This window comes from Desmodus rotundus, chromosome 10, assembly GCF_022682495.2.
Source record: "Desmodus rotundus isolate HL8 chromosome 10, HLdesRot8A.1, whole genome shotgun sequence".
In the NCBI taxonomy this organism is placed as follows: Eukaryota; Metazoa; Chordata; class Mammalia; order Chiroptera; family Phyllostomidae; genus Desmodus; species Desmodus rotundus.
Genome location: NC_071396.1, coordinates 69716132 through 69739542, shown reverse-complemented (window position 1 = coordinate 69739542; position 23411 = coordinate 69716132). Strand labels below are relative to the sequence as shown.

The 23411-nt window shown below is 40.5% G+C and overlaps 1 protein-coding gene across 18 annotated transcripts in view; it reads right to left on the bottom strand.

Moving 5' to 3' along the window:
* The window catches only part of EPB41L3 (erythrocyte membrane protein band 4.1 like 3), a 219221-nt gene that overhangs the window by 83279 nt on the left and 112531 nt on the right, over positions 1 to 23411 (bottom strand). For 17 of the 18 annotated variants that reach the window (XM_071219524.1, XM_053912636.2, XM_024580420.4 and 14 more), the window contains 2 exons: positions 4992 to 5176; positions 694 to 891 (listed from right to left, as the gene is read on the bottom strand). In XM_071219524.1, the coding sequence (XP_071075625.1) occupies positions 694 to 891; positions 4992 to 5165 (372 nt within the window). In that variant the 5' untranslated portion in view covers positions 5166 to 5176. Of the gene's footprint in view, positions 1 to 693; positions 892 to 4991; positions 5177 to 23411 lie in introns of those variants that run through there. The other variant, XM_071219523.1, reaches the window with a different exon arrangement.

The following is a 23411-nucleotide window of genomic DNA, read 5'->3' as shown; positions in this document are numbered from 1 at the left end:
ACACCGGCTCCTACGGCCTGAGCCCATGCCCTGCGTGCACGCCCCATGATAACTTGGAGAACTCGACAGTCACCCCCGTCCACAGCTACGGACAGGTTTTCTTGTTGTCATCCGTTACGTTGGGCTTGCCAAACATCTCAGACAAAAGTCATTCAACTGCCTCTTCTCTGAGAGGAATGTGTTTTCTTTACCAAAAGAACGTTCAAGCGGCAATGCCCACAACAATGTACATTTGACAGGTTACTCATTTTCTCAGCAAGAAAAAGACATCCGCAGTTCGAATTACCCCACCACTCCTGTACACAGAAGTCTCCAAGTTTCTAGCACTAAACAATTGACTTCTCCATAAACATTCAAATAGAAAAGGCCAAATTCATTTAAATGATAGCTCTTACCCAGGATATTAAAGAAAACGTGATTTTTAAGGCTTCCCATTTTTTTTCCTACCATGAAAAGTGTTGGAGATTTTTTTTAAAAGATCACATTTTTTAATAGTAACATTTGGGGAACATTATAAGTATTTTTAGTAATTTGATACTCTGTTACAGATTTTGGAAATAATTTTGTGTTTAGAAGCTGGGTCTGAGTGTTTTTCCAAAGTCCTGAAAAAATAAAGAGGCATCTTGTATGTTTTATGCCAACATTCCCCAGCTCTCAGATTTGGGACAAAAAGGTTTTAAAATACACACTTACCTCCACATCACAGGTATATTCGGATCCATCCAGAAGTACCACTTTGCACTGCATGCTTTTAGGCTTTTTGACAATCTTTAATGGAGATCGAGAGAGTTTACTGCTAGACGATTTCTGAGAAAGTTTATCGTCTTCCAATTGCTGATATTCGAGCTGTTTTGCAGCTCCAGCAGCAAATTCCCGTTCCTTGTCAGTGACCTGTGAAGAACAATGAAGAGTTTTCACTGCAAGACAGGACATAAGTATTGCATTGCGCTGGCAATACCAGACACGTTAGAAACAGGCATTCCTATTTCCTGATGACAGACATCTGAATTAGGACATCAGAAAAGGCTAGAAATACACAGATACTTATAATGCAGTATAACAATTTTACCTAAATAACTTGTCATTAGATGTACTGATAAGACCTTATTTCATTTTGTCTCAAGGATCTGCCTTCAAAGCACTGAGTAAATATTTTTGAAACTTCATGAATCAAAGAAGAAAAACAAATGGACTCCAGGGTTTTTTAAAAAGACATTGGATAGTATCAGTCTTCAAAATACATCTAGATTTTAACTAATGTACTCGATTTTCTTCACTAACTGGATCTCCTATATTCCATAATCACCAAATATATAATATACACAACGTATGTTATAAAATTTAAGGTCCACAGAATCTCAAGTATTAATCCTCTCAGTAATTTTACAATTGTTAAAATGTTTGATTTAGCTCTAAATCAATTCAATGAAGCCAGGAGCACTGAAATTCAGCATAAAGTAATTCATCACTAAATCCACTTCCCCTCATTGTAATGAGCCAGTATAAGCACAGATCAAATCTGTCCAAAAGCTTTAATCTGCTTTCAAATCACAACACTATCTAGTCCAAGCTAGACTCAAAACTCCGAGGACATCCTGTGTAACAGTAAAATACTCCCCTGAATCACTCTCCTTGGCAATCTCTCCACACTGCTGTCTGTGTAATCTTTTTACACCCCTCATCTGTATATTAAATGACCGGCCATCAATGGTATTAGTGCAAATTCATTTCATGGGCCAAACTACCACTCCACCGGCCTACAAAAATACACACTGACAGTCCAGAGAAAAATATGTTCCGAAATTCAGTTTAGGCCCCTTGAATAAGCATGAAATTTCCTCTCCTGTGAACATACTATCCTGCTGGTAGCTAAATGGACAGGGACTTGAGAGTAAAGGCAGTACTATCATTTCAACTTTTCTTCTGTATTAGTCTCCATAATTTTACAACACTAATATAATCACAGTTATTTTTCAGCATATTTATTTTGGATTTCAGGTACAGATTCCTGTTTTCACAACTGCATTTTCCATCTTGTTTTACATCCAGAAGATTACCAATACAGTCCTTCCCTCCACTACCTTGCCCAGGAATTCAAGGCAACGTCTTGAAAAGGTCCTAAGAGGGAAAACAAAACAAAACAAAACAAACAAAAAATCACTTGCCGAGTGACGAAATCAAGAAAAAGCGAACAACCAACTTCAAAGTCCAAAGCAGCCAAGAAGGCCCGCCCCAGCCAACACAAAGGAAAGCCTGCTCTGGTGGCAACATGGTCCACTGTTAACTGTTGGTCTTTGCATATCGAAGCCTTAAAATAGTGCAAAACAGTCATAAAACATTAATTCTGGTTTTAAGTTAATTTAAGAAGTTCGGGAACCTTGGAATTTTGTATAATATAACACATTGTTAAATTCTTCATAATTTACATAAGACTTTTAATTTACATTTCATCTCATCCTGTGCAAAGTCAACACAGGCTACTTTTTATTTAAATTTTACCTGGAATCAACCTATCTATGTAGTAGGAAGATGAAATTTCATTTTTCCTCTACTAAGATAAAAGTACCTCTGTATCAGAACAAGCTTTCTGGGTTACTTATGTATCAATTCTGGAATCATCATAAACCACCAGTGGTCAAAGGGAGGCCTCCTTTCCATATACTTGAAACACCAACCCATCACTGAGGCAATTAAGCACATAGCAGAACAGACCAAGTACTTCAAAATGAAATGTCAATCACAGTCATACAATGTGCTACAATTTAAAAATATCAAGAAATGGAGATCACATGGAAGGTTATCAGCGGGGAAGGGGAGGGAGGAATGGGGGGAAAGGTACAGAGAATAAGAAGCATAAATGGTAGGTACAAAATAGACAGGGGGAGGTTAAGAATAGTGTAGGAAATGGAGAAACCAAAGAATGTATATGTACGACCCATGGACATGAACTATAGGGGGGAATGCTGGCGGGAGGGCATATGTAGGGCAGAGGGGAATAAAGGGGGAAAAAATGGAACAACTGTAATCGCATAATCAATAAAATATATTTAAAAATAAAATTAAAATATCAGTATCACTGAATTTCGTAAGACAGCCAGGGGACTGGTTCAAAGCATCTAGAAAGAATGTGGGGGGGAGGGGAGATAACCTGGAATCCTCTTTCACGGGGGGGAAAAGTGGTAGAGGTAACAGGTTAAGCCCCTTCCAAACAAAATCCCAACAAATAACCTATTGGTAATAAATTGATAAATATTTTAACCCATGAGTCTATAAATATTTAAGATTAATAAATGGTCTTTTAAAACTAGAAAAATATATAAAATAAAAATATCAACTATTTTAGCAAATATCTATTCATTTAACCATCTTCACAGCTCTGGGAGGTGGGTGTTATTGCCCTCACTTGCACATGAGGAGAAAGCAAAAAAGCACCATCTTAACAAAGGTTCTCGAGGTCACAAGACGAGTGAACTGGACTTCAAATGCAGCCAAAGCCCATGTTTTAGTCACTGCTAACTATCCAAAGGTACTTTGTTAAATACCTCCAACAGAACTGGGCTCCTAGCATGAATCAAAGAATTTGAGAGTGGAAGAATCTTAGAATATTATCTTGTCTGATCTCTTCATTTTGTCAATAAGGAATTGAGGCCCCGCGGACTTGAATGTCTCCAGGCTACTAAAATACTAGGGGAAGACACAGGACCAATTTGGGTCTCTTGACTGTGCAACCAGTCATCTTTCCCACTAAGGGTTTAAGATCATTGCTCTCGTTTTGTTTCGAACATCTGACTCCAGAAGACATGGCATATTTAATCATGTCTGGGTATAGAACTCTTCCATCTCTACAACGCTCCCCCAGTTTCATTTTTATTTCCATTCAGAGTAAAGAGGAAAGAATGAAGAAAAGCCAGCCTAGTTATTTTAAATTTCTGAAGATTTAAAAACAAACACTATCACCATCACTCCTCCAAGAAAACAAAAGAAAAGGTAAAGGAACACCAGAAAACAACAGCTCCATAGATCTTGCTTCAAAAAATTAAAGAATAGCCCTTTACTCCCCATCACAAAACATCCTGGAACAGAGAATCTATAAAACATGAAAGCAAATGTTATTCTCAATACTATTAAAAAGCAAAACTTAAATACCCTGGGAAAAGAAATAAAATAATCAGGTTTTAAACATATACTGTAGTTTAATGTTATAATAATGTGCCGTGCCTTTCAAAAAATTTCACTAACATGCTGATTTCATTCTCTTCTCTCACAGGGTCTAGAAATTCCAGCTTGCACCTATGAAAAGCAAATTATCTGCAGGGGACTCTTTACTTCCTTACCACATGTGAGCCAGCACTCTAAAGCATGTTGATTCCAGGTTTAATGTTTTAAGCCAAAGAAATTTAAACATGGATTCATTCAAGGCCCAGGTATAAACCATGCTTTATATTTTACATAGAAACTTTAAAAAGAAATACCCACATTACATGTGACAGCTGAAATATGCCTAGTATGTAACAGAGTTGAAAATATACAAGTACACGGGGGAGAGGAGGGAAAGAGACTGACCTGAATGAACATCCACAAAGAGTAGCTGGCAACATTTGGAAAAACCAAAATAGCTCTAACCCCTGGCTTGAATAAAAATCAAGAGCATAATTAAAGCCATCAGTGTGGTGTCTAGCCTTCCTGTAAACCCAGATAAAACCAATAACCTGGAATCCAGACTTCAGTGTGGGTTTAAGAGCTTTAATCAAATGAAGGAGTTACCAAGCATGGATGTGGAATGTCATTCATTGAAAGCCTTAAAAGAGCACCAATTTTCATCTGCCTGGGACCAGAAGGGGCGAAGCAGATGACTCCTCATAGTTCCCTCTAGTGCTAAGAGACCAAGGTCAGACCAGACCCTGGAAAAGCTCAGTAAACATTCTTTAATTGGTTTTCTGGGTGATGCCAGCCACTCCAGGGGAGTGGGGCAGCATGGTCCCAGGGCTCACCTCCTTTCTCACGGGGGTGCTGTGCGCTGCAGCAGCTTCAAACTGCTCCAAGGCCTGGTGCTGCTCTTCCGGCCCCGGCTGTGCCCCTGCGGGCCCCTGCGCACCAGCCGCCTCCTGGGGCTCGGCCTCCTGCTCAGGCTTGGATTCTGAGTCTGAGCCAGATTCGGTTGTCATGGTTGATTGTTCTGCAAGCAGAAAAAGGAAAAGTCCCATCACTGGGTGCAATTACCTTTCCTAGGCAAGAAAACTAGGATGCTACACATGAAGGCTGCAGAGAAACGCTAACAATGAAAGCATGATCCTAGTGCACACAACTAATAGACGACTTGTCAAATTTACCATGAAGACAGGTGCCCGTGGATAATTCAAAATTAACATTTCACTAGAAGTAAAAGTTGATTTGTAATGATCCCAGGTTTTAGTTCTATTAGATTTCTGCCACAGATGACTCTAAAATAACACTAAAGTAATGCCATAGTAATGATATAACAGATACATTTAATTTCAGAAAAATGAATTTGCTCCATCAGCCTAACATATATTTGAATCTCTGGGAAGGCTGATCCAATCACAGAAGCACCCATTCTTTCTCATTCCCTATCTCCTTCCTATCTCTAGGAACCCTGTTCTGCCTCTCCCAGCCCCTGAATCTCTCATTGTTGAATGATCAAATGCCTATCTCTTTGATTCCTCACGGAAACAACTACAACAGAGGCTTGGCCAGTGACGTGGAATGGGTCATATACTGGACAAGCACTGGCCCTGGCTGGAGGGAAGCTGGGCAGCATCGCCTTCCCCTCCCTCACAAATCCATTCTCACAGGCTTGTTCCCGGCTTCCTTCTAGTTCCCTTGCAGGGCTGAAAGGGAACTAGCTCATAAGAAACTCAAACAACAGATCTTAATATATAATAATCTGCTCTTACATTCTGAAAAGACTTTATAAAATATAAACACCATCTTCTAAGTATTAGCTGGTCAAGGCACTTACGTATGCTCTGCCTCAGATTCCACTTCTGCTAACTGAGGGAACTGAACACGATCATATGCAAAGAACTTATTTTCTGCTGTTACTTTTCCCTACGAAAAGACGTCCATTTTTGTAAAGCTGTTTTTTGCTCTAAGCAGCAACAGAGCTGTTATGCTTGTGGTTACCATGTAATTCTAAGTAATTTCTTATCTTGGGTGTATGGCAACTACCTCAAAAACAAATATCTCAGATTGTCATATATTTTCCCTTCCTAATTATAATTTTATGGTAAAAATCTCATGAGCAGAGGGCTAGTGTAATGCCTTAAGCAAACGATACACACATTAGTAGAATGCAAAATTATGCAAAATAAAACTCCAAGCTAAAACTATTTAGTTGCCATCTTCACAATACACATTGGAATATGTTTAATAATTTGGAGAGGAGGAGAAACATCACAAATAAATACTGATCTATGTCATAGACTAAAGACGACATCAGTGCTTCGTTCAGGGTTACTTTTTACAATCACCAGTTATTCTTTCTGTTGAATAAGAGACGTATCGACTTGACATACGCTCAGTTGCCCAAAATGTATGTAAGTATCAAATCTAAATTCAGAGCAAGACGGTAATCCAAATAATACTAACACACTGTCTTTTTTCCTCTTATATCACATTTTAGATCTTCAAGCAAATCTTGAAAGTAAATATTATAAAATAGACACTCCCTAGAATCCATTTTCTCCATTTTCCTTTTAAGTAACTAAACTTTCAGTTTTTGCTGGTACTCCTCCACCCAGCTTGAGACCACCTGAGTTGTGGCCATGTGACAAAGGCTGACCAGTGAGACAACAGAGAAAATGTAGTCAATGTTTAGACCATCATCACGGTTTAAAGACAAAGCCACTTACTTGCCTTAGATTTCTTTTCCTTACTGGCTGGAAATTAGTGAGATATGTGGTCACCATAGCCCCAGTCATGGAGACCCCAAGTTCAGGACGATGCCAGAGCTGCCCCTTTTGGCCTGGGTCTCTGGATGACCCCATGGAGTACAGCACACCCACTCTGGATGGTCTGTGAGGCAGAAACCAACTTCTGCCTTGTGTGAACGTCAGTATTCTGGCCCACACCCAATCTAATGTATATCCTGCAGACTAAAATTCTACTAGTCATACTCCAGTGATTCCCATCTTACTAAAGCAAAGTAGCCTTTCCATGATCTCACATCCTCTGTCAGCTATTTCCTATTTCTCTGCTTTCCACTCGTAACTTCTCAAAAAAATTTCTGTTGATCCTTGCTGTCTTATACTTCCTCCTTCCTCTTGGCCACCACTCCTGTCTCACTCCATTCGGGTGGCTCTTGCGGTCAATGCAACGGACCGCGTGCTCTTGTCTGCTCCTGATTCATCTGACCTTTAGTCGACCCTGCCTGGTGATGGGACTTTCCCTGTCAAAGCGTTTCCATCTCTTGGGATTCAGAACTCACCACACTCTCCTCCTTTTCTCCTACCTCTCTGGCTGCTACTTCTCATGCTCTTTGATAAGCTTATACCTTATCCAACCTCTAAGTGTGGGAATGTCCTGGAAAACTCCATTCTAAGACCTCTTTTCTTCTCTCTCTACATTCCCTCCCCAGCTTATGATACCCTTTCCGAGGGTTTGAAATACTTCCTATCAGCCATCAACTCGCACGTTCATCTGTCTAGTCCAACCCTCTTTTCTGAACTTTAACACTAGTATGCAACCTCCGCTTTACTGTCCTCCCAGGTATCTGTTGACTTTTCTCTCCCAGATCTGTTCCTCCCCTCCTCTTCCTCACCTCAACAAACAGCAATGCCATTCCTTCAAGCCAGAATTCCGTAAGTCACCCCTGACATTTTCCTTTCCCTTGTCTTCCTTATCTAATAATAGGAAAGGTTTGCAAAATATATGATTTTGTAAATATATTGTAAACATATGTTCCTCCAAAATATAACTGACCCTTGAATAATGCGGGGGCCAGGGGTACTGACCCCCTGCCACTGACAAAACTCTGCGTGTAACTGTTGACTTCCCAGAAAAACTTTTCTAATAAAGTCTACCGCTGACCCCCAACCTTACCGATAACACAGTGGATTAACACATACTTTATATTTACATGTATTATAGACTGTATTCTTACAATAAAGTGAGAGAAAAAATGTTAAGAAAATCATAAGAGAAAATATTTATATTACTGTACTGTATTTACCAATACTGTAAGTTCTCATCATCTGTTTACAAGATGAATTCCCTCAGTACGTATATCAATATTGTCTTATATGATATGAAACACTGTAGACATTATACTTATCACTAATATTAAAGACCAAAAAAAGGTATTGGTCTAAATGTGAAACAGAAATTCATATTTATTTACAGATGTAACAGTTCATGCATTGATAACAAAGAAGCAAAAATATGATTGCTTTAGGGCAGCTTGGTGGAATCGATACAAAAGCCCCAAAGGCAAAAATTCTGCCATACCTTCATTGAAAGTAATCCACATATAAGTGGGTCCATGCAGTTCAAACCTGTGTTGTTCAAGGGTAAACTTTATATCTGCACTTGGTTTTCTGCCACGAAGGAAGTCATCATTTCTCTTCTCAATTCTTTCAATAACCTCCTTTTCACTGTCTCTATTCCTGCCCACCTCTATTCTGTATGACCTTCATAAAACATAAACCCTTTAGCAGCTTTCCAATGTGCTTGAAGTTAAGCGTAAACTGTTTAATTACCATGGCCTTCAGGGGAGGCCGAGGCCTCCACTCCCTGGCCATACCCAGCAGCAGGGCCTACCCCGCTGTCCCGCACTGGCCCAGCCACAGGGTCTCCTTTCAGTCTCCAAACCACACCAAGATTCTCCGCTTCAAGATATTCTAGACATGCTATGCCCTTTGCTGAAAACAATTTTTCCTCTGTTCTTCACGTGGCCAGTAACCCATCCGTCAAGTGTTGGCCAAGAGACTGAGACACTTTTCCCCTTTTACACGGTTATTCTATTTGTGCCTTATTGTTTCCTTCCTATAAATTATCAAATTTTATAATTATTCAACCTTCCCTTAATTACCTTCCCTTACACTCAAGGGTGGGAATCATATGTGTTTATTCCCCAATATAACCAGTACAAGAGTCCCCCCCCTTACCTGCCGGGTATACCCAGTGGATGCCTGAAACTATGGATACCACTGAACCCCATATATACTATGTTTTTTTTCATACGTACATACATACATACATATGATAAAGCTGAATTGTAAATTAGACACAGAGATTAATGATACAAATAAAATGGAACAAATACAACCACACACTGTAATAAAAGTTATGTGAATGTGGTCTCTCTCTCTCACTCTCTCAAAATGTCTGATACCGAGACGCCTACTAAGTGACTCAAGGGCAGGGGTGTATGTGGGGTGTTGTGGCGTGGACAAAGAATGATCGTGTCACAAGCAGGACGGAGTGAGGAGTCACACACTACTCAGAACAGTGGGCAATTTAAAGCTTATGAATTGTTTACTTCTGAAAGGTTCCACTTGACATTTTCAGACCACAGTCGGCTACAGGTAGCTGAACTGCCCGAGAGTGAAACTGCAGACAGGGGACCACTGTACCAACACAGTACCCACCATGCAGTCAGCACTTCAGTACCTGTTTGATGGATGACTGAGTAATAAAATCAACCCCATTCCTATATGCCTGCATTTTAAAGTGTAATAACTGTTCTTTAGAGTTCTTAATCATTGTAGTAAATGATTAAGTGGGTAAAGTAGGTATTTTTATGTTTAAAAAAAAATGGAACTCAGTTCAACTTTCAGAACAAAAATCTCCCTACAAGGTAATAGACACTATTGGTCTGTTTACATTCTCACACTTTTATCAATAGACAGAGGGCTTTCCAAAAACACAAGAAGAAATGTTTAGGTAGTTTAGAGAACATCTATAAAAGAGTGACCAAAAAGTCACCAGGTCAGTCCTGACTGGTGTGGCTCAGTGGATTGAGTGTGGGCCTGTGAACCAAAGGGTCGCCACTTTGATTCCCAGTCAGGGCACATGCCTGGGTTGCAGGCCAGGTCCCCAGTTGGGGACACGTGAGGGGCAACTACACATAGATGTTTTTGTCCTTTCTCCTTTCCTTCCCCTCTCTCTAAATAAATAATAAAATCTTTTTTAAAAAGTCACCAGGTCATGAATTTAACAAACATAAATGACTACTAGAAAAAGCATATTTTAAAAAATACTTAATTTTTCCTAGACAGGACAGTTCCTGCATGTAAATCATATTGGTTTTTAAAAACGTGGATGCCTTCCGCGGGGTTCTTTATTATGTATGCTTCATCAGACAATGGCCATAACCATGACTACATGTCAAAGCTGTTCCAGATGCAGAAGACCAGAGTCACATGGCAAAATATAAACATTTCAGTTCCTTTCACTTTAAAATCTATGTATGACCTTTACAGACATAATACATAAAAGTGCCAGCAGTAAATATGTTGCCACGTGTGTCCTGGGTGACTAAATTAATTTTTAAATCTCCTACTTCCATAAAACAGGGGTTGGACTGGCGAAGAAGGTGAGGTGGGTGTGGGGACAGGAGGTGGGGGAAGAGGCAGTGAAAGGCAGGGAATTTCTGGGTCTTCTTTGCCCTCAAGCCAACCAGTCCGTCACCTCCTTCATCATCCTCCAATTTCCTTACTACTTTTTTTTAAGCCTAAGGAGTTTCTACACAAATATGGTTGTAGTATAGACATATCATAACAACGCACTTGAAACTTTAAAAAGTTGTCAGATATGTGTGAAAACAGAAATTTTTCTAAACCCACGACATTAGTCCCTGGACTCACTATACATGAATTAAAAACGCAAGTTTAAATAAATTTAAAAATATCGTTAAAAAAATAAATAAAAACGCAAGTTTAGTAAAACATATCTGAATTTTGAGTTTCAGTGTTATTATTCGAGTCATGAAACCATTCTGCACCTGCTTCTGTCTCTAATTCCATGACTCCCTACGGCAAAGAGCCAGCTCTACAAAAGCTGAATACAAATGCAAAATGGATAGAGCTCAGCAAGCACCTATCAACTATTTCAATATTAAAATAACACCACTATTTTCTACCTATGAATACACTGTGTAATACCTTTATCTGGTACGCGCCACATGCATCACAGAACCTCCAACCTTAAATAAACTCCTATGCCCTTGTCCAACCATTCCTAGGTATACTATTTTTTCCAGCTGTATGCATAATATAATGCATAAAAAAATCATTGCTGCTTTTTGACTACTTTTAATATAAAAAACTACCATTGTTGAAAGGAAGTAAAGTGATAAGCCTTAAAAATGTAAGGCTTTTAAATTGTGGAATCTCACTGGAATCAATATTTAATTCCACATATCTGAAAGGGAATCAGTTCATATTGTACTTGTGAGTAAATGGTACTGATGACCTTGATCAGTCGATTCAACTTCAAAACTTTTTACAATAGTCTTCTTCCCCACCCACATGACAACAGAAACAGGCAATAAACAGATTCTTAAATGTCAAACCAAGTCATAAGCATCTAAATACAGTACTTCTAACTTTAACTCAATATTTTAATAGTTTTACACCTTATTTTCCTCCAATGTACTTCCAATCTTGCCCCCAAATGCCAGAACATTTTTTAAAATTAGATTTTCATGATAGTTACACTGTCTTGGTTTTTCTTTTTCTGATACTCATTCCTTGGTTTCTTGGATAATCCTTGACACTAAAGTCACACATTTCCCTTTCCAACTCACTAAAGATCACTATTTTCCAATGTTCCTGTCTCTTCGCCTGATATTTTCACTTTGGATTAAACATAGCTGTTGATTATTTCAGTTACTGAAAATAAACACCACTTGCAATCCCAAACAGAAAACGATACAAAATGCTTATGCTTAGCTTTGGCTTACACTGGGCTTTTATTTTAAATACCAAATTTACCTTATTAATTGTGTTTTGCATAAGCTAAAAAGGCTAGAACACCTAGAAACTCCAAATCTTAAAAGCTGGGGTAAGGACATTCATTAAGTACCCTGGGGCGAAGGCAAGAGTAGTCCTTTACTTTTTAAGAAGCATAAACTGTGTTTCATTATGCCCCTCTCAGGGATACAGTTATTAAATGACTGCCCAAGGAAACGGTAATGAGCTCCAAAGGCAGCATCGCGCAGATGTAAATGAAATCATATTCACAATTCCCAGTTCATTTCACCTATAAAAAACAGTCATTGTCATGCATTTCAGGCTTGGTTCCTTTTCAGCTTTAATTTTTTGTTCCATTAAAGCAAAAAAAAAAAAAAAAAGTCAGTTTGTCCTCATCTTTTCCACTTTCAGAAGTAGCATCGCTAAAAATTTCCCATCTCATAACTAAATTAGCTTCTCTATTCAAATTTACCTTCCTCTCTTGCTGATTTAAAAATTCAGTGGTATTTTATTAAAAGACATAAACCTAAGACAGTGTCAAAAATGCTTAATATAAATCATGTATACAACAGGATTCCTACGGAATACCTTTAGTAGCACTACAATGGAAATTTTTTTAAAAAACAAGTTTTTTCATTTTTTATAATTAAAATATAAACATATAGGAAACAAGAGTCTAGCAGACCAATACATACTCACTTAAACATTTATAACTGCTGAATCCTACCCATCAGTCCACTAAAAACCATCACCTGAAAGCAACCGTCAGAAAGACAGAAGGAACACCGGGAATAAATAAGAGCGCAGGAGGGGTGCCATGGTGGGGCAGAGCCCTGATGGGGCAGGAGGGCGCGAACCAGCCAGGAGAGGTTGTGTTCTGGCTTCAACGCTGCCACAGGCTCTGTGACCTCAATGGAATTCACCTTCCTTTCTGTTCTAAGATTCTCAAATGCTAGGGTTCTTGAGAACCAGGGACACTGTTGTAGTAACAGCGTGAAATCTAAGGAAATTTTGTCCTCTAAGAAGAGTGAAGACAGATACTCACTGACCTTACTCCCCAGCTCCGAGGGCGTGAACAACTAGGGCGGGCAACCGCCAGCCCTCCAGCAGGAAAGACAGCCCCCCAGTGCACAGACAGCAAAGGCCTCCTTAATTATTTGAGTCTATATTAAGGTTGTATTTCACTCCCTGAAACAATGTTTTTTACCCAGATAATCTGAGAAACCTGAAGGAAACACTCTTAGTTTACTCAATACATTGGAAAAACCTGGTTTGTTTTCAGTAAGTTAGCTTTTATTTTTAAGCTAAAAAATGTTTAGATCTCTATTCTGTTTAATAGATGTAGTTCGGTAGACAGATATGGAGATTATGATTGTGTAGGCACCCACCTTATCAATGTGTACTCATATTTCTCTATATTCTTGGAAATGCCAAGAGTATTTGACTGTCCCCACAAGTTCCCTAGATGCATTTCAATAAGCCAAGAAGCAGCTGGCCCCTCTCTGGGAGAAGAGGGACTGGTGCTAGGGAAGGGTGCTAAGAGCTTTCAGTGACAGCACTAATGGGAGAGGCAGGGTTCCTGAGGAGACAAACTACATGCAAATTAAGTCTACAGGCAGTGGAAGAAGTACCAACTCAGGGTCTGTTCTGGGTGTCTGCATTGTCATCCTTATGTAAAAATAAAGAAGTTCCCAAACTGACATTCCTGAACTCCAGAGGCTGGGGACAGAACTATGGGTCTGACTTTATTTTGACATTTTAAAGGTCAGTGCAAATTTAGCAATGATACAACTGCACACACTAACGAAGTGTCTTTGCTTTCGGTTCGATATGTATCAGTTAAGGCTAGAAATACTGGCCACATCACTTCGTTATTCATTAATATGTTCCTCCAGCCAACATTTCCTAAATAGCCATTCTGAAACCTGGGGATACATCAGATATAAACAAACAGGTCTCTGCTCTAGTGAAGCTTGTGTTCTAACTGAAGGAGAAAAGGAAATAAAATGTGTCAGCTACAGATGTTATTAGATAACTCAATCTGAAGGAGATGGGTGGCTGCTGACATTGGGTGGTCAGGGCGGGCTTCTCCAAGGAGAGGGGATATTTGAGCAGATGATGGAATATGAGACGAATCTGCCCTATGAAGATAGGAGGATCCTGCCCGCCAGGAAGATAGTGCCCAGGCCCTGCGGAGGAAATGAGCTTGGCATGGTCAAGGAACAGAGAGAAGGCTGAGAAAGCTGGGACCCAGGACGTGAAAGATGAAGTAGAAGATCTGACTAGGTGAGTGGGGAGGGGTGGGGGGGGATGGGGGTGTGTGGATCACAACCTGTGGGTCTTGCTTGGCAAGCCAGTTTCTGAGGCTGGATTTGTAATGCAATGGAGCATTGTAAAGTGAGGAATGACAGGGTCATACTGATACTTTTAGAAGACTGCTCTGACTTCTGAGTGAAGGAGCTGGTGAGAGCGGGAGGGCAGTTAACAGGCTATGGCAAAAGTCCAGCTGAGAGAAAATGCTGGAACAGGGCAGTAGAGGGGCAAGAAAGTAAGTGATGCCCTACTAGAGCATCAGCACCTCTGACTAGAGCTTGGTGAAGACAGGGAGAGTGGACTGAGCTGGTGGGCAAAGTCCTTTATAAATGTCAGGACTCTTATAAACACAAGGACCCCTAGAGGTGAGATTTGCGCAATAACGCACTCTCCAAGAGGAGGATAATGCATTCTCCAATAGGCAACAACAAATGTCAACTTTCCATGTCATTCTTCTAGGTAGGGCTCCATCACTTTCCACACAGGAAGTCATCCAGTGACCCCCTACATCATCAGCAATCATTTTAAAAAACATCCAATTGAGAAGAAAAGCTTTATTGATAAAGAATGTATTCTTGTGGTTTAAGTGACAGCTCCAGACTTACATACACACACAAGCCACAGATTAACATGGAAAGTTTTGGTCTTTGTGTATAGTAAGTTCCTGGAGTTCATCTGAAAACCTAAATAATGGCTAATTGGCCTCTGCACCGATATGCTCCTTTTCCATGTAACTTGGCAAAGAATTTTAGCCTAAGATTTTAACACGATTATTGCTGAGATGCTATCATTATCAGTAACTTGAGTAGGTAAGACTCCTGCTGGTGCAATTAAAGGGTTTAAATTTACGGGTCTACCCTGTCCCCAGGAGAATCCTAGTTTGCCCCAGAGTGGACTAGAAAGATCCGCCTCACAAAGCACAAGGCAGTGTTTCCGCCCATCACATCTGCATTTTTCCATGTTGACAAGCACTTTAATGCATTATTCAATATACAGAAGAAATACTTTAAAGAACTGGTCCTGGGAGAGGAAATTGCCAAATATGTAAATATATAGATATATTTTTCTTCAGTAGTTAACACGAAGACTTGAATTCAGTTTCCTGATGGCTATGTTCACAGCCATTCATCAGTGTTCCCTATCACTGAATAGAGTTCAGAATCGACTATGACTTCATTTCCCTTAGCCAAAGGCACTCCCACAGTTTTCTTGAGGTTTTAAGGAAAAAATTAAATCAAAATGGAAATTTCAGAGTGCCAATGAAATATGCCTAAGAGCAGAGTGTTCAGTGCTTATGTCAAATAGTATCCTGGAAAGTGTAAGAAAATAAGCTAAAAACAGCAACTGTTTTTTTTTTTTCATTTTCTGCTAACCATTAATCACACTTTCTAAAAAAGAAACTGTTGTTATAGCCTCAAGGTGTAGAACATTTTCCAAATGTGGCATATTTGCTTCTTAACTAAACTCTCCACAGATATTATAAAATACTACCCATGGTTTCCTAAAAGGAAAGTTCAATTTCTAAAATGCAATGGATCCTCATGAGTTGGACAGCTGAGATAATTTCTCACATACCTTTCACGCTTTAGCAACTAGTTTTTAATTGACGGTATGGTGCTTGTGAAAGTAAAGGAAGTCATTCACAGGGAACACACAAACGTGTGGTGCAGGGACCTGCCCCTACGTCCCCTCACAGAAGCTCCCCCACCCCCTGAAGTGGATGTTACCCCCACAGGGCAGATGGGGACCGGAAGGTGAGTGCACAAGTGCTCGTGGTTAAGTAACAGTTAAGCAGAGCCAAGAATGAAATCTGAGTTTCTGCCTCCAATAACAAAGCTTTCTTCCACGCAGGTCCGGCTTCCACTTCGGCACACCAATAAAATCTACTCTTAACCTCACATTCCTATTTCAGAACTGGACAACTTTTATTGTTACATATGATCATCTGTAATTCCACATTGCTAATATGCTACCTTACTCAATATTCTACTTAATGTAAGTCAAACTTCAGTAAATTCAAAGTTCTATAAAATTATATTTTGTTTTAAAGACAATTTTTCCCCCTACTTACTTATCTTTAAAAATACAGATATAAAACATCACAATTCTAGTTTCTTCCTGGATAAAAAGAGGTTTCTAATCTAGTGTGAACCTTCAGGATTCTGTCCCAAGTTGCCATTTTATCCCTGGAAAACAAAAATAAATAAATGATCGTTGTTGCTTCTAGAGAAAATATGAATGGTACTGACTCTGCTTCTGGAATCTTAACAAGTTATAACTTTCCACTCCGTCGCTTTAAGACTCAAATGGAAAGCCTAAATTTTAATTAGTTCCAAGTTTGAAAGCATCAATAGTGGAGGGCCTCAAACTGACAAGAGCCAGTAAAATGTTTCAAATTATAAATGACCAACTCCATTGTTTAAAATACTCCAAGAATTCCATGGCTAAAGTCAAAAGAGGAGAGCAAAGGATACAGTGTTATTTCCTCTATATTGCTGGCCAATCCTGTCTCTGGGAAGAACTTATTAGCAGTAAGATTTCTTTGGCATGGTAATGCAGGAGCATATTTTTCTATTACCCAACATCTGACTCTGCATCTGTGAGAAGTGAGGTGTGAACCATAGAGAGTGAATAAATTAAAACAGTAAGACTGTACAGTAATCGGGTATCTGGCCGAGAATCCACAGTCTGGGTCTGTCTTCATAGGTGTCCATACCACAGGGGTCAGGACAGCCAGAAGTGACGGCTGTCTGAAAAAGACCTAACAGCAAACACCTGCGCTCTAACTCTCTGCCTGTCCAGGAAAACGTTGCCCACAAATAACCGATGAACAAATAACGAGGTAACAGTTAGTGTTTGTGAGTCTCGAGAACACGTTCATCTAGGAGCCCTGTAAAATCAGATGATCAGCTAGACGCAGATCTGACCTGTCCATTTTCAAGTCCTGAGGCTTTTATCTCTGTGGTTAGCGCCTAAAGGAAGGTTCATGCAGGCGTCCGAACTTCTCACCAGAATGCCATGTCGTGAGAATGAGAAAGAGAGCCAAGGGGCAAAAGACCTTTCAAGGACCAGGCAGGTAAGCTGCCTGTGTTTATACTGTGCTTACGAAAGTTCTAGGTGGTGAGTCATTAAGACTCACACAGCAGAAATCACGTAGGATCGAATCGATAAAGAAATATGGGGGGGGGGGGAAAGGCACTCCCATTGCTAAGAAAAAGAAATCAAATATATGGGAAAAGTCCAGGCATTCTATTATTGTTGTCAGTTAATGCTTTTTAAAAAATCATACAAAGCAACCATTATTGGCAGCCTAGTGGCCATTAAATATATAAATGAGTGAATAATTGAATATATCAGCCTCACTTAAAATAAATGTGCCTTAAGTCACATGCCTACAAGTGATGTCTTGGGAAATCAGATCTAATTCAGCCTGACCCCTAACCTGCTGGCAGATTTGTAGTATATACTACAGACAATTAATACCTCTCAATGCTTCCCTACACAGAATGTGTTAACTTGGATCAGTTTCTCTTTTTAATCCTGTGGTTTTCTAGGACAGTTCTGTATTCCAAATTTGGTTTCCCCCATGTTCCACATAATGGAATCCGTGCCACCCCACAACTAATTACTAAGTGTTCACATCTCTTATCACACCTCTCACAGAGAGAGGAAATGGGAGCTCTTCTGGCATTCTGGATCCTTTTATAACTCACAGGCTGTTGAATTTTTTCATCCTTCAATACAAATACCCGGCTGAGTAATTATTCTGTTTTTACTGAAATGCATCAGCTTTCATCTGGCCGCTAGTAATGGATGAAGGCTACAAAGAATGTTAAAAGATCTCACTGGCACACAAATGCACTGCTTGAGAACAGTGCCTCGTCCAGGTCTCTGAAGGAGCTGGTAAGAGGTTTCCTTCCTCCAGGGCTGTTCACTGGGTGTCTGGAGCACTGAAAGGGTCTCCTGATTACACCGCAAATCCTTTGTGATTAAAGCTTCCAGGGACTGGCTCAGCCACCATCTTCCCTCCTGCCTCTGAAGTGACTCAGTAGGTAAAAACGCAGCCCCAGGTTAGAGCTGCCTTCAGGGGCTGAATTTCCCACAGAGTGTACTAAAACTGACTGAACAGCTACAGGTGTGATGTATCATTTATATTCATTTTCTATAATGGGCAACTAAGCCAATAAACAGCTCTTCCAATTTTTAAAAGCACATATTTCTAGTTCAATGGGGATTAATTTAAAACCATACAGATAAAAATAAATTTGAAGAAAAACTGCAAGGCTGAAAAACACTTCATCTTAAGATGTTTTTATAGGTTCTTTATGGTATAGGATTTTTAAAAAAGATTTAATCACAGCAAAACCTGGTTCACTTCCTATATTGATCATTTTTTTAATTTACTACACTTCTCACAATGAAATTAGTTTAAAAAGTTTTAACTTCTCTATCTAAAATGAACAAAATAAATCTGTCTATAACTGGAGCTTTGTATGTATTGGGTTACCAAAAAGTCCTTATGGTTTTTTCCTGTAAAATAAAAGACATAGTTTCCATTTTCACCAGTAACTATTGATTTGGATGTTTGGAGTACGTCAGCTGTCTCCTGTGTGGTATAATGCTAACTGTCCTCAATTAATGTCTCGATTTGATCGCTATCAACTTCAACTGGTCTACCCTACCGCAGAGCATCGTCCCGTGAGAAACCTCCAGTGTGGAACTTCGAAAACCACTTTTGACAGGTTTCATCAGTCACAGCACCTTCTCCATACACTGCACAAGCCGTTTTTTGTGTTTTAGTTGCATTTTCCACTTTCTTGAAATAATAAAGCATAATATGCTGAAAATGTTGCATATTTTCTCCCATCCTCAGTATTAAAATTTTTCTTCCATTTTCAATATTAAAACTTATCAAAACAAACTTTGATATGTTTTTGCTGATACGGCAGCTGTCACAATACAATCTAACAACTGTTTTGAATGATGTTAAAGACCACTAAGCGGAGAACCAAGATGGCGGCGTAGGTAGACACACTGCACCTCCTCGCACAACCAGAACTGACAGAAAATCAAACGGCAGGGAAGTCCGACACCAAGGAGATAAAAAAGAAACATACATCCAGACCGGTAGGAGGGGTGGAGACAGGCAGCCAGGGCAGAGAGGACTCGCGTGGCCGTGTCGGGACCGAGACTGGCGGAGTGTGGGACGAACGGAGCAGGCAGTCTGACCACTGGCAGACCCTGTGGCCCCACATTCGCCCAGATAAACCGAGAGGGCTGGACTCAGAGTGGCAGAGAGCAGGGCAGGCAGAGTGCGGGTAGCACACCGCGGCCCCACACTCGCGCACAGATAAACTGGGAGGAATGAACGGAGGGGAGCGAAGCAGTCTGCGTAACCCAGGGCTCCAGCTCGAGGAAATAAAGCCTCAAACCTCTGATTAAAAACGCCTGTGGGGGTTGGGGCGGCAGCAGGAGAGACTTCCAGCCTCACAGGAGAGGTCCTTGGAGAGACCCACAGGGGCCTGGGGCATGCACAAGCCCGCCCACCCACCCAGGAGCCAGCACCAGAGGGGCCCAATTTGATTGGGGGTAGCTGAGGAAGTGGCTGAAATCCGGTGGAGAGTGGAGCAGGCGCCATTGCTCCCTCTCAGCCCCTCCCCCATGTACAGCATCACAACGCAGCAGCGTTACCCCGCCCCGGGGAACACCTAAGGCTCCGCCCCTTTAAGTAACCAAGACGCGCCAAGACAAAAAAAAAAAAAAAGTGGCCCAAATGACAGGACACTTCAAAGCTCCAGAAAAAATACAACTAAGCGAGGAAGAGATAGCCAACCTATCAGATGCACAGTTCAAAACACTGGTTATTAAGACACTCACAGAATTGGTTGAATTTGTTCGAAAACTAGATGAAAAAATGAAGGCTATGCGAAGAGAAACAAAGGAAAATGTACAGGGAACCAATAGTGATGTGAAGGAAACTGGGACTCAAATCAGTGGTGTGGACCAGAAGGAAGAAAGAAACATCCACCCAGAAAAGAATGAAGACACAAGAATTCAGAAAAATGAGGAGAGGCTTAGGAACCTCCAGGACATCTTGAAACATCCCAACATCCGAATTATAGGGGTGCCAGAAGGAGAAGAGGAACAACAAAAAATTGAAAACTTATTTGAACAAATAATGAAGGAGAACTTCCCCAGTCTGGCAAAGGAAACAGACTTCCAGGAAGTCCAGGAAGCTCAGAGAGTCCCAAAGAAGCTGGACCCAAGGAGGAACACACCAAGGCACATCACAATTACATTACCTAAGATGAAAAACAAGGAGAGAATCTTAGAAGCAGCAAGAGAAAAGGAGACAGTTACCTACAAAGGACTTCCCATAAGACTGTCAGCTAGTTTCTCAAAAGAGACCTTACAGGCAAGAAGGGGCTGGAAAGAAGTATTCCAAGTCATGAAAGGCAAGGGCCTACATCCAAGATTACTGTATCCAGCAAAGCTATCATTTAGAATGGAAGGGAAGATAAAGTGCTTCTCAGATAAGGTCAAGTTAAAGAAGTTCATCATCACCAAGCCCTTATTATATGAAATGTTAAAGGGACTTACCTAAGAAAAAGAAGATCAAAAATAGGAACAGTAAAAATGACAGCAAACTCAGTTATTAACGACCACACCTAAAACAAAAACAAGAGCAAACTAGGCAAACAATTAGAACAGGAACAGAACCATAGAGATGGAGATCACATGGAGGGTTGTCAATAGGGGAGTGGGAGGGGGAGAGGGGGGGAAAGGTACAGAGAATAAGTAGCATAGATGATAGGTGGAAAATAGACAGGGGGAGGATAAGAATAGTGTAGGAAATGTAGAAGCCAAAGAACTTATAAGTATGACCCATGGACATAAACTATAGGAGGGGAATGTGGGAGGGAGGGGGTGGGCAGGATGAAGTTGAGTGAAGGGGCGGAAAAGGGACAACTGTAATAGCATAATCAATAAATATATCAAAAAAAAAAAGACCACTAAGCGCTACTAGAGCCATCTTATGGGAAAACCAAGTGAACTTTGGCCAAACCAATAGTTAAGGAAGCCACACTAATTCCTCACTTTAAAACTCTTCCATTTAGAGGGTCCTCAAATAAGCAGGGAAAGGGGGTGCTTATTCCCCCAAAGTAGCCTTGGGCAGTCGTGTTGGAAAGATGAGAAAAACTGCAAAGATACAAAAGTGAAAGGGGGTTGGGTAAGAGGATGAGGCTGGTCCTCACACATTTACTGGGGAAACTCTACCGGAAACAATCACACAGATTTAAGGCAGAACGAGAGCTTCCTGAAGTCCCTCTGGTGTTTCTGACCTAGAGCAGGAAACATGAAGGGGCAGGGGAAAACAGTAAGCTATCCCGAGAGCAGAGAGGTGGTACGTTCTGAGGGAAGAGATGGGCTCGCAGCAGAGGCCACACAGGTGGAGAGGATAACGCTAACTTCTAACCCGACACAGGCTGTGGATCAAGCCTGCTGTTTTCAACATCCAGACTCACGACGAGAAGAAACATTTCGATGATACGCCAAAATGTTTACAGTGATCACCTCTGGAGGGCCAACTCTGTTTCAGATTCTCTACAAAAGTATTATTTTTATCATAAGAAAGTAAATTAAAATATTTATTTTTCAAGATGTATTTACTTATCACTTCTTTTAAATGCTCTTTTAGAAAGGTCACTTCCCTAATTTGACCTTCCCTAAAGGTCAATTCTAATATAATTTGTTTTGGCACATCTGAAATATGCCTACATATCCTCCACCAATAGAACTGGGTGCCATCATTCAGGGGGTGGAGCAAATCAGTGAAGGTTTAAGAGAGCAGAGGGTGACACTCAAACCCTCTGGATGCGGCTCTGGTAAACGGAATGCAGGCTGGACAGAGAACAGGGATACCATTTCTGCATTTTTAATAAGCACCCAGGTGATTCTTAGACTAAAGTTTTGTAACCACTGGTGGCCTACAAGGAAATTAACCGTCTTAAAGCTACTGAGTGACTGCAATTGGACAGAAATGGCTAGTAGATAACAAGGCCTGAGGGAGGCCAACAATTTGTGTGTATTTTGACTAACTGCTACAAAATCAAGCTACGCAATCTTACTGGCTTTAACATTTCATAAATTCATATGCCACTTTCTTTTTACTGGTATATGCAGAAGTTACATGCCAACTACGTGTCTTTGTACTTTAGCTAATCTTTACTTCAATAATATATAACACTCATTACAAACTCTATTTCACAACAGATATGTTCTTCCATCTCAGTTGCGCTCAATCTCCTTCACAATAGAATGTTCAGTAATAACTGGCGGAAAGAGTACTAGTCGCCTACGTTAGTGATGATTATCACTGAAACAAGGTTGGGAACATCTTACTTCCTCTTCTTTCCAAAGAAGCCCCTCCTATAAACTGATTATGAGGCTGAGGAGCTCCCTGCTGCAAGGAGGAGCCAGGTACGCTTTGAATTGAAACGGGCTTCCAATGAGGGGAGGATACTTGAAGAGGAAGAGAAAGAGGAATGATCAAGAAAGGGAGGAACTACAACCCTGTTAATTACAACGCTCAGGCGACCTTTGGTTCTTGCTTTAACAACAGCTCCAATCTGGCCCCCCAGCTGGCCCTTACCCACTGCTTTCAACCCAGTTCTACAAAAACTGCTGAGCCCTGACCCCTGGGTCAGAGACTTGGTCACCTAATAGAAGAGGTAACAGATACATCAAAATAGTATTTTTTTAAAAGCCCTCACAACCAAACTTTTTATTTACCCAATACCAAATATCAAGAAAACCTGTCAAATCCTTTCCAACAGCATCTTTACTAAAGTCTTTTCTCCCCGGCAGCCCCATTGAACACTCTCCTGAGTGGGACGAGAGTGCAGCTGGCAGCGGATTCAGGTGGATTTCGAGCGCCCTCCACCAAATTCAGTCCATGATCTATTCAATACAGTGTCGTAATTACGATACTGCTGGGAACACAGCATTTTTATAGCTTGGGAAACATTGGTTATGGAAAAAACAAAAAATAGTAACAAAATAAAGGCACAGATTATAACCTCCTCTCTATTGTTTTCTACTGGTATTTGTCACCAGCTGCATTCTTGGCAAGTCTGAAATTGAGAGGCTGTTTCTTTCTAAGCA